General features: G+C 35.9%; 1 protein-coding gene across 1 annotated transcript; it reads left to right on the plus strand.

Annotated features, from left to right (window-relative positions):
- The first annotated feature begins 642 nt into the window (after nucleotides 1-642).
- On the plus strand, nucleotides 643-7,934 carry LOC110446219 (toll-like receptor 6). The gene is made up of 2 exons (XM_021491258.1): nucleotides 643-935; nucleotides 3,234-7,934. Exon 2 carries the CDS (start codon nucleotides 3,375-3,377, stop codon nucleotides 7,161-7,163), a length of 3,789 nt encoding a protein of 1,262 aa, XP_021346933.1. The 5' UTR covers nucleotides 643-935; nucleotides 3,234-3,374; the 3' UTR covers nucleotides 7,164-7,934.
- Nucleotides 7,935-13,252: the final 5,318 nt, after the last annotated feature.

Raw genomic sequence — 13,252 nt, forward strand, 5'->3', positions numbered from 1 at the left:
GCACATGCACTTTTGGTCACAGTCTACTCTTACTGTACATATGATATACTGCTTTTGACTATGAATTATCTAATTAGAAAATAATAATTGTATGTGTGTTGGATGTATGATTGTGAGTTGTTTGTGTATTGTTATTGTGATGTCCCGGTTGTGTTTATCATGTTGGAGTTATCTTCCCCTGAACCTTTAATTATTATTACTCTTTATCCATATATATATAATTGTTCATTTCAAAGTATCCTTAAATTAATTAATCATTATTATTGTAACTACATTGTATATATATATTCGATCCAATTTTGAGCCACAGATGAAAAGAAGTAATATAGGCTTGCCAGTTATTCAATCCATTTGACTATTACGTCTGTCAATACAATCTGTTGAAATGAAAATCAATAACACATAATGAATGAAATGATAGATATGTATAGTAAACCAGTTATTGTCTCTTCTCGAACTTTAAGTTTTCGTGAATAAGTAATTTGTATTGCAATCACGAAAATAAGTATCCTTGAAAATAAAATGATTTGCAGTAAACTCACATGTGAATATATAAACTGACAACAACACGCGTGATATATGCAAAATAGCAACAGACCCTACATAAACTATTACCGTAGTCACCTGGGGTCCTGACTGGGCTGTGAGTTATGTTTCTCTCAGAGAAGCGGCCACTTGTCCTCCTACCTGTAAGACAGGTAAAATACGACTAATTGCTCGACCTATACAAGATCAGTGTCGACAAGCGACCAACAAGCGTCTGTGCTAGGACCATAGCGAATAGAGACAGAAGCCTATTGTGGACGATGCAATGCACGAAGATCTACCGACATAATCTGGACTTGGAAAGACGTTTATATTTTGATTAGCATGTTATACAATTTTGGGATCGGACCTATTAACAACAACAATAATTGTTTGGAAATATTTAGCAGGTATGTGTTATATTACGTTTATGCCTATAATGGACGTGAGCTGACAATTTATTACTTATTAATATTTAATTGTTTTAATTTAAAACTTAACAAATGCAAATATACTTTTAAAGTTTATATGACTTCTATATTCCTTAGCGGAATAATGTTGATGTTTAATAGAAATTTGATTAGTTTAAATTGTTTTATTTTACTGGAGGTGACGGTTATAAACTTACATCTATAATTAGGTCGAGTTCGAGTTTTGACAGATTATACAAATCTACCAATTAGCAAAGTTCTACTCATTTATGACATTGTTTATGGATATCTTATGTAAATGTACGTTGATTAAAATCGGATAAGGTAATGTACGTATTATGACACAACATGTGTGGCTATTTATTAAATGACAACAACGTAAGATAATAAAAAGATCGTTGGAATGATGTCTTATATACTGCCATTCTGTTAATATTTCGAGAGAGATGATTTGCTGCTACGCATTATAGATTTCAATAAATAGAATTTTCTAAATGCTAACTGATGTACACATTTTCGTTACACTTTTTTTTATTATTACAGCGGGAAATATATTTCACTTAAAAAGTTATATAGCTTTGATAATAATTTCTTTTGATAACAGTGTACCGATCGACGTAAAGGTATGAGGAATCAGCCATAGTGGAATGTGGCTATAACGTCTCTCCTGAGATGACATGCACTTGATTAGACTTGTGTTAATGTGGTTGCTTGTATAATGCCATCATTATTACTGTTGTGTTTTTTACCTGCTGTAGTGAGATTACTTTATATGAGCATGTGTCATCTCGCCACGGGACAATTAAAAGAGACAACCCATGGAAGACATTATAAATGATATTCTTTTAATAGTCGGTTGTTTTCGTGTGTGTAAACATTTCCATAGCGTAACCAAGTTGAAGTTGGCATTAGTGATCAATTTAGTTTTCATTGAATCTTATAGAAGATTTGATTGAATAAAGGTAAGAAATACATATTAGACCCTGACGTCATTTAAACTATTGACTATTAACACTGAAATGCTGACGTCGTCATACATACTGCTCTAACATTGAAATGAGGACGTCGTCTTTACCACCGACTGTGACACTGAAACGCTGACGTCATCTGTCACTGTATCGTATAAGTCAAAAACTCATAAAATGGCATTCTGACACTTTAATTAATATTGTGATCAATGACAAGTAATGATAAATGATAGAGTGGACCACTATTTAATTGAATGCGCGCGCGCGTTTGACAAGTGAACGTAACTTTGTTTCACGTCTTGTTCTGATGGTTTGAATCGTTGCTTTTCCGTTCCTACAAGAAATTAGGCAGACAAATAAAATTGTTTCGTATTTTATTTTATTATTTTTTTCAGAGGAGGGTTATTTTGGTTCTTTATTCATATATGGGAAGGGGAGTTTTGTTTGTGTGAAGCTTACAATGCACACAGCGAATAACATTTATTTACATGGTCACTGTTTTCAAATGACTGACACTAGACATTTATGGTTCTTACTCATCATTAATACAGCATACTTTGTTAAATGGCCACAGCGACATCTAAGGGGCTATGTTTAATTAGCGCTGACATGATCCAGGAGGTCATACGGTGGCATATTTTCTGTGAACGCACTTGTTTTATCAGTATTCGTATTTATGTGCTATTTACGCTAGCTCTAATGCGTTAAATTATTTACAGTGACAACGGTAGAAGAATGTTGATAACTATAGAAGAATGATTTTAGAAATAGTACGTTTTCTTAAGGAAAAATCGATGCACTTATTCATGGTTGTGTAAGGTGTTTTTTGTGTCAATGGACGCCAAAAAATGAGTGGACACATATTACACTTTACAATGTATTAAGTTTGAAACCTAACTGTAACTTAGAAACGATACCACCTCTGATGTATTTTTAGAACATATGTGAACATATTATTGAATATAAATATATTTTAAGTGCACACATATTTTTATTGCACATATATATTTTTACAATTATTGAATACATTCATAACATAAAGTATATATATATATACAGTTATTGAAAACAAAAAGAATTGTTCGAACATTAATATAAAATACAAAATTATTTATGATTGCAACGTTTGACGAGCCATTGCTTAGAATACAAATGCATTGATGTTATATTAAGTCGCTTGAAAGGAAATAAAATAATGCAAACATGGTGTTTTATACATGTTGTCGGCTAAAACTTAAACGATAACTACCCTGATTGATTTATCTTTTGTAACACACATATTAAATGTACATTCCTTCACTAATTACAGAGATATCTTGCATGATGCTGGATCAGTGGTGGTAATGAAATGGAACGACATCAGCGTGGTGTAAAGTGATGGTGATCAGGAACTCCAGAAATCTAGCAACTTTCATATTCCATAATAATCGTCATCATCATCGTCAAAGCCATGAAAACGGGACATTTTATGGAAATCCAAGTCTTTATCAGTTTATTTATGTTTGGTAGCGTTTTGTCATCACGTGATGCTGACGTATGTGGCATCCCTGCCTGCATGAACAAGACGAGCCTTCTTCCACCTATTACCATGTTCAGTCTCCATGGCAACAACGTGCCCTTTAAGGGGATGGCGTATTTACTTCAGCCTCCGCGTGGCATGCACTGCTACATAAATCTCACCACCATTTTACATAATTACAACTTCACACAAGAACCTGCTGTTGCAATATTAGCTATCCATTGTCAGCGACCTTTCATCATTCATATGAGTGAGTTTGTTGGAGATTCCCTAAATCATATCTGGTACTACTTCCAAATGCAGGGATGTAGGACTACTTACAGGAGTCTGAACCGTCTATCTACTGCTGTTGACTTAAAAACCATCACCCTACCAAGCAAAGCCTATATACATACAAATGGTTCAGACTGTCTCTCGTCAAACAAATCCATCCCAGAATGTCATGCCATTTACAATGTGCAATCCATTTGGATTACTCATTCCTATGGCTATCCGGAACAGGACCTCGTTGACCTATTCCGATGCGCTGATGTGTTCCCTAATATGACAGAATTGACTGTGACAAATATGTCTCTAACGGAACTTCCGCCGTCCATTATCCGAAAGATTCCTAACGTTCAGTCCTTAGAAATATCTAACTGTCAACTCACTCTTCCACCTAAAGACTTTCCCTGGACGGAGCAGTCGGTCAGGTTAACAGGTAACCTCACTATGGAGCAATATTTCCTTGAGCATTATGCGAAACCTTTTAACATTGAACTTGACCCTAACCTATACCGAAGAATTCTTAATCTTAACTTCAATCGAATATCAAATCTATCAAACTTTCTGTTTAAAGGTCATCTCCAAATGATTCGGTTGTCGGGAAATGGAATGATAGAAATAGGGTCGTTAACATTTCGCCATCTTGTTGGTATTCAGCATATTGACGTGTCTCTTAATAAACTGAGGTCGGTACCGGAAGGTCTTTTCCTAGGATTAACCAGCCTCCGACATATTGATTTAAGCAGTAATGATTTAGAGTCGCTACCAACTAAACTATTTAAAGATGTTACAAATGTAGTACATCTCAATCTCGCTAACAATTCATTGGAACATCTACCGAATGGAGTTTTCTCGACTCTATCACACCTACAAGAAATCCATTTAGAGCACAATAAATTAGTGACGATAGAGGCCAAGTCATTTCTTATTACTTCCTCCACCCTGACTATGTTGTATTTTGATAGTAACCCTCTCAGGGTTGTGCCTGATATTGTTTTCTACCTACGTTACCTCAATACAGCCTACATCAGGAACACATTTATATCCTTCAATAACTTGACAGAGATCACATCTCGCGTGAACTGGTCTCGGCTGACAGATGCCGTGATTAAGTCGACCAGTAGTGCAAACCTTGACCTGAACAAACCAGCTGACACGTTACGAAAGGTGGACCTCACCGGAAGTGCAATAACAACTTTCTGGATCCAGCCAAATTTAACCGAATTCCAACATACTTTTCTTCTTCTTCTCCTGCGCCATTTCCATTTCATTCTAGACAACAATAGGATCACTTGTGACTGCAATATTATCACGTTCTCGAAATGGATCCATAAACTAAAACGTGATGGGCTGTTGACTGGTACAGAATATTTTTTTACCGAATGGATTTGTATGTATCCATATGAACTCAGGGGGAGACGACTCCTTAACGTAAAGCCAGAGGAGACCTACTGTGTTACTAACGTCACTAACTGTCCAGCAGAGTGTTGGTGCTACAAGCGATCTGTGTCGGAGGTCATCATCGTGGACTGTCGGGATCGGAGTTTGGAGGCATTGCCGAGTGTTCTACCAGATGGTCGACTTGACTTGTGGTTCCATCGAAACAACATCTCCATCTTAGAAAACAAGGCGTATCTGTCTCGAGTAAGACAACTCGTACTCAGTTACAATAACCTAGAGGTCATCGAAAGCTCGGCAATATCTTCTTTGAAAAATGTGATGCTATTTTATCTTGATTCGAATCTTCTAGCAATTCTCCCAGCTCAATTTAGGGATATGAAAACTCCTTTGATAATGCTTAAGAACAATCCTTTCCGTTGCGATTGCAATACCTTGTGGATGAAGTCATGGATACTAAATCACCAAAGTCGCATTCCTGACTGGACGGAGATTTCTTGTAACAGTCAGAACGACGATGGGAAACAGTTCGTCAGTCTACCTGATAAAGAGTTTATATGTGTAGAGGATTTTGATTCCGTGAAACATGTCATCACTCCAGTCGTGTCTAGCTCGCTATCCCTGGCAGTGTTTTTGGTAGCACTCGGTTTGCTCTACATATACCGTCTGGAGGTGAAGGTCCTTTTGTATATATACTGTGGCATTCATCCATTCGACAAGGACAAGAAAGGCGGAAAGGAGAAAATAGACGCCGTCGTCATACATGGTCCGGGTGTAACAGACTGGGTGATGAAAAACATCGTCACGTATCTGGAGGAGAACGCTCAACATTACGTCATCTGTGAGATTAACAGAGACTTTGTAGCAGGGTTTTCCTATCAGGAGAATATAGTTAGTATCGTACGCCGGAGTAAACGGATGATTCTGATTCTGTCGGACGAAATGACAGACACACACGACATGTTCAAAGTAGCATGGAGAGAAGCACAATTAAAAATCAAAGAAAAGAGGACAAATTACGTCATTGTTATAGGCCACAACACACCAAGAAAAAAACTGACAAACAAGGAACTTAAACGGTACCTTAAACGTGGAAGATTTGTACACACAGGTGAAGCTCTCCTGCGCGAAAAAATATTATACTCGATGCCAAATTATAAATACACTGCTGATAATGGTGGAGTCCGAGGTCTCCCGAATATTAGAAAATGTATACAAAATACTTATGATACAGATGATAAAGGAGAAGACGAAATCCAATTTGACGCTTTCCTTGCCTATGGTGACACTGATAGAAAATTTGCTGTCAACGCCCTTCGAGCTGATTTAGAGAAAAACGGATATACTTTAATAATACCAGATCGCGATTTCCCTCCAGGAGCCTCAAAAGAGGAAAATATACTCGAAGCGGTGTCACGCTGTCATCACACGCTCTTCATTTTGTCAGGGGAACATCTTGAGGATGAATGGTCCCTCTTCACCTTCCGTTCAGCCATTGAGAAATCCTTACGTAATAAAAGCAATCACCTTATCTTATTGTCCGCTCTCAAAGAGGACATGATCATTGTTGATGAGGAAGTCAAATATCATATGAAGACACAGGTCGGACTTGATATAAATAGTCCTTGGTTCTGGGAAAGGCTTCACAAGGCTCTGCCGCGAAAAGGTGAGGGTCAAAGTCAGCAAATATTCTTAGAGGACGAGAAAAACGTGGAAGAGTTAGAAAGAATAAAACTACTGAAAGAAAAAGAAAAAGAGGAAAAAGAAAAGGAAATGGAGAGAATGAAAATGTTCAAAGAGGACGCGGATGAGAACGAGGGAAAAGTTAAAGAAACTGAAAGATTGAAAAGGAAAAATGGAGATTCATTTCTCTTACACGAAAAGGATATATATAACAATGAGATCACTGATATTGACATCAAACAAATAGAAGGACATGAAAGTTTGCTGTTTAGAGCAAAATTGAAAGAAATAGACATAGAAAATGAACAAGAGGAAGGAGGAGGAGTTCCAAAAGAAATCAAACAAAAGAGTAGTTTACAAGTTACCTATGTATGAAAAGTTGAAAGATTGAAATATGAAACAATTTATAGGGATTTATATATAAAAGAATGTGTTTATTCAAAGTACAAAAAGTATAGCCTAAATTATCTTCATCTTCTACACTACAAGAAAAAAAGAACAATTTGCAAAATGACAAAAAAAAAAAAAGAGTTGTAGAAGCTTGTGGCCAAATTATTCCTTGTGCACGTGCGGCCTTAATTTCCAACTGGCTGTTTTTTTGTTTCGTCATCTGACATATCACGCCAAGCCTGGTCACATTTTATTATCATTAATTCGTATTCGCTTTTAATGTGTTATTTTATGATGAGTTAATTGTCAGGTTTGTCTCAGGGAAATATATCGTTGTACAATATATAATGTACAGGTAACATTTACTGTATGATGCATTATTTATATGCATATTAAAACGTTTTTTATTAAAAACTTTTTTTCTCTATTTGACTGATGAAGGTCACGTGATTTTCTCCAAAAAAATTATTGATGTGTCGTGTGGAAACATGCCAAACTTTCCGGTGAATAAGTGTGTTCGTTTAGACAGAAAGGGTTGGATTCGTTTATCAGGAACGTGGAAATTTGTATATTCTATAATTTTATAGTTCCATTACAGAAATCAAACAATTCACGGTAAAAATTGACTCTAAATGTTAAAGAAGTGTTTTCGTTTTTCAAAATACTCAGCTATTAATAAGCAATTTAAGTTAAAAAAAACCATTCGAAGTCAGTAAAAAAAAAAGATTCTTAATTTGTAAATGTTCAAATAAACAAAAGGAAGTCGTTATTAATCAAAATATGGTGGTTTTATTGTTTCATGTAATGATTTAAGTTTGAAAATGCTTGAAGTGACATTTAATAATTACGTAATTTTAGCCTTTTATGTCCATATATAGTAATGTCAAGCTAAAAACATATCCACCAGTCCAAGGTGAATATTTTACTTCGTGTTGACAAACCCTTGTATCGACCCTGTCAAAGGGTTATAATTGTAAAATATATTTTTTTTTCTTCTAGTTATGATATTATATACTTTATAATGTTATGTAATAAAAAAATGTGTAAAGTATATTTGCTGTAATAATTGATTTGATCACCGTTTAATGTTTCTTTGAGTTCTGTACACATAATATACTGTGTAGTCGATCGCGACCTGGTGTGTTTTTCGTTATACATTATATGAATTAGAATTGAAATTTATAGTCGGGCAATGACAATAAATTAATGTATTAATGCGTTTGGAAGGTTTGATTTACGATTGCATTTCATTCCATGGCACACCACAATACATATTTCTCTTTACCTTTATGCGGATTAGCATAATTATTAAGTAGACTTACTTTAATTAAATGGTTCATTTACAAATCACAGTCATTCTCTAGCAAGTTTCTCTTTTCTAGTAATCTTAAATAGAAAGTGTTTAGTCGTCATTTTTTATCGCTCATATCTGAACGTTTCAACTCCTTGCTTGTTTGAAATTGTGTACATCAAACTAAAAAAAAATAAAAAATCTCGAGTGATGTCAGTTTTTTTTTTCAAATGACATTTATTTTCCAGTTTTTAGGTAAAGGATTATACTGCCAGAGTTGGGGCTCTGGGTTCAGTAAACTTACAAATATTTGTCCTCATACAAGAGGGCTTTCATTCGTCATTCTTTATATTTCATTCGTTCGTTTGTACATTCATTTATGCATACATACATACGTACGCACATACATACATACATGCATGCATGCATACCTACCTACCTATCTACATACCTACCTACCTACATACAAACATACATGCATACATACATACATACATACATAATTGTTATTGAGACATCTTCAATCAAAGATGAAACAAAGAAAACTAATCTTATACTATGTTAAATACATTAAAAAGGCATAGTATACTTCTACATCTTGGAAGGAAAGCTCTATTTTTGTTTGTTTAATGTCTGATGCAGTGCAGTCTCTCATCCACGTGCATATGAGAGATTTGCATGCAGTTTTTTTTATATAGTTTCCTTCATGTTTTACTCTCTAATATTTGTCTTAATTTACCCCACATTTTCTTGTTTTCCCTTAGAACGGGTAGCACATCAATACGAACGATAGTTTCGTTTTTAAAAAACCTGAACACATCTACTTGTTTTGTTTTTTTCTCACTTATGTGATAGCACTTGCATATACTGTAACCAAGTAATGTCAGTATATAGTTAATCAAAAAGGACTCTTTTGCATATGGTTTATACACCATGACTAAATATTTATTTGTAACACTACTAACTTTATGTTTCCTATACTGACGTAACTATAGACCAACTAAGCCCTATACTCAACTAGTTATACTACCGTAACTATAGACCAACTAAGCCCTATACTATACTAGTTATACTGCCGTAACTATAGACCAACTAAGCCCTATACTAAACTAGTTATACTGACGTAACTATAGACCATCTAAGCCCTATACTAAACTAGTTATACTGACATAACTATAGATCAACTAAGCCCTATACTAAACTAGTTATACTGACGTCACTATAGACCAACTAAGCCCTATACTAAATTAGTTATACTGACGTAACTATAGACCAACTAAGCCCTATACTCAACTAGTTATACTGCCGTAACTATAGACCAACTAAGCCCTATACTAAACTACTTATACTGACGTAACTATAGACTAACTAAGCCCTATACAAAACTAGTTATACTGACGTAACTATAGTCCAACTAAGCCCTATACTATACTAGTTATAGTGACGTAACTATAGACCAACTTCACTCTATACTATACTTGTTATAGTGACGTAACTGTAGACTAACTAAGCCCTATACTAAACTACTTATACTGACGTAACTATAGACCAACTAAGCCCTATACTAAACTAGTTATAGTGACGTAACTATAGACCAACTTCACTCTATACTATACTAGTTATACTGACATAACTATAGACCAACTAAGCCCTATACTAAACTAGTTATACCGACGTAACTATAGACCAACTAAGCCCTACACTAAATTAGTTATAGTGACGTAACTATAGACCAACTAAGCCCTACACTAAATTAGTTATACTGACGTAACTATAGACCAACTAAGCCCTACACTAAACTAGTTATACCGACGTAACTATAGACCAACTAAGCCCTATACTAAACTAGTAATACTGACGTAACTATAGACCAACTAAATTCTATACTATACTAGTTATACTGACGTAACTATAGACCATCTTCACTCTATCCTATACTAGTTATTCTTACGTTACTATAGACCAACTTCACTCTATACTAAACTAGTTATTCTGACGTAACTATAGACCAACTAAGCCCTATCCTAAACTAGTAATTCTGCCGTAACTATAGACCAACTAAGCCCTATCCTAAACTAGTTATTCTGACTTAACAATATGTAACCTCCCCCCAATCCTATATATTCTTACTTAACTATAGGCCACATTCTCCCTATTCTATACTAGTTATTCTGACGTAACTATAGATAAACTTCACTCTATACTAAACTAGTTATTCTGACTTAACTATATGTAACCTCCCCCCTATCCTATACTATATATTCTTACTTAACTATAGGCCACATTCTCCCTATCATATACCAGTTATCATGACAGAACTGATAATCACCTCTCCTCTATCCTGTACTAGTTTTCCTGACTTAACTATAGGTAACCTTCCCCCTATCCTATACAAGTTTTCCTGACGTAACTATAGGTAACCTTCCCCCTATTCTGTACTAGTTTTCCTGACTTAGCTATAGGCCACCTCCCCCCTATCCTATACTAGTTTCCCTGACTTAACTATAGGTAACATCCCCCCTATCCTATACTAGTTTTCCTGTCTTAACTATAGGTAACATTCCCCTTATCCTATACTAGTTTTCCTGAATTACCTATAGGTAACCTCCCCCCTATTCTATCCTAGTTTTCCTGACTTAACTAAAGGTAACCTCCCCCTATCCTATACTTGTTTTCCTTACTTAACTATAGGTAACCTTCCACCTTTTCTGTACTAGTTTTCCTGACTTAACTATAGGTAACCTCCCCCCTATTCTATACTAGTTTTCCTGACTTAACTAAAGGTAACCTCCCCCTATCCTATACTTGTTTTCCTGACTTAACTTTAGGTAAACTTCCCCCTATTCTGTACTAGTTTGCCTGACTTAACTATAGTAACCTTCCCCCTATCCTATACCAGTTTTCCTGACTTAACTATAGGTAACCTCCCCCTATCCTATACTTGTTTTCCTGACTTAACTTTAGGTAAACTTCCCCCTATTCTGTACTAGTTTGCCTGACTTAACTATAGTAACCTTCCCCCTATCCTATACCAGTTTTCCTGCCTTAACTGTAGGTATCCTTCCCCCTATACTAGTTTTCCTGACTTAACTATAGGCAACCTCCCCCTACTCTATACTGATTTTACTGACTTAACTATAGGTAACCTCCCCCAATCCCGTACTAGTTTTCCTGACTTAAAATATAGGTAACCTTTCCCCTGTCCTGTACTTTTTTCCTGGCTTAACTATAGGTAACCTTCCAACTATCCTATACTAGGTTTCCTGACTTAACTATAATATCCTTCCCCCTATCCTATACTTGTTTTCCTTACTTATCTATAGGTAACCTTCCACCTTTTCTGTACTAGTTTGCCTGACTTAACTATAGGTAACCTCCCCCTATCCTATACTTGTTTTCCTGACTTAACTTTAGGTAAACTTCCCCCTATTCTGTACTAGTTTGCCTGACTTAACTATAGGTAACCTCCCCCCTATCCTATACTAGTTTTCCTGACTTAACTATAGGTACCCTCCCCCAATCCCGTACTAGTTTTCCTGACTTAAAATATAGGTAACCTTTCCCCTATCCTGTACTTTTTTCCTGGCTTAACTATAGGTAACCTTCCCCCTATCCTATACTAGGTTTCCTGACCTAACTATAATATCCTTCCCCCTATCCTATACTTGTTTTCCTTACTTAACTATAGGTAACCTTCCCCCTGTTCTGTACTAGTTTTCCTGACTTAACTATAGGTACCCTCCCCCTATCCTGTACTGATTTTCCTGACTTAACTATAGGTAGCCTCCCCCTACTCTATACTGATTTTCCTGCCTTAACTATAGGTAACATCCCCCCTATCCTATACTAGTTTTCCTGACTTAACTATAGGCAACCTCCCCCTACTCTATACTGATTTTACTGACTTAACTATAGGTAACCTCCCCCTACTCTATACTGATTTTCCTGACTTAACTATAGGTAACATCCCCCCTATCCTGTACTAGTTTTCCTGACTTAACTATAGGTAACTTCCCTCTATCCTGTACTAATTTTCCTGACTTAACTATAGTTAACCTTCCCCCTATCCTATACTAGTTTTCCTGACTTAACTATAGGTAACCTCCCCCCTATCCTATACTAGTTTTCCTGACTTAACTATAAGTAACCTCCCCCTATCCTGTACTAGTTTTCCTGACTTAACTATAGGTAACCTCCCCCTTTCCTATACTAGTTTTCCTGGCTTAACTATAGGTAATCTCCCCCATCCTATACTAGTTTTCCTGACTTAACTATAGGTAACCTCCCCCTTTCCTATACTAGTTTTCCTGACTTAACTATAGGTAATCTCCCCCNTGATTTAAACATACAATGTAGGTAACCTTCCCCCTATCCTGTACTAGTTTTCCTGATTTAAACATACAATGTAGGTAACCTTCCCCCTATCCTGTACTAGTTTTCCTGATTTAAACATACAATGTAGGTAACCTTCCCCCTATCCTGTACTAGTTTTCCTGATTTAAACATACAATGTAGGTAACCTTCCCCCTATCCTGTACTAGTTTTCCTGATTTAAACATACAATGTAGGTAACCTTCCCCCTACCCTATACTGATTTTCCTGACTTAACTATAGGTAACCTCCCCCTATCCTGTACTAGTTTTCCTGACTTAACTATAAGTAACCTCCCCCTATCCTGTACTAGTTTTCCTGATTTAAACATACAATGTAGGTAACCTTCCCCCTATCCTGTACTAGTTTTCCTGATTTAAACATACAATGTAGGTAACCTTCCCCCTATCCT

The sequence above is a fragment of the Mizuhopecten yessoensis genome, unplaced genomic scaffold, assembly GCF_002113885.1.
Source record: "Mizuhopecten yessoensis strain PY_sf001 unplaced genomic scaffold, ASM211388v2 scaffold2641, whole genome shotgun sequence".
Lineage (NCBI taxonomy): Eukaryota > Metazoa > Mollusca > Bivalvia > Pectinida > Pectinidae > Mizuhopecten > Mizuhopecten yessoensis.

Excerpts from the sequence above, each read along its gene's own strand:
- LOC110446219 (XM_021491258.1), top strand. The coding sequence starts at position 3,375 with ATGAAAACGGGACATTTTATGGAAATCCAAGTCTTTATCAGTTTATTT.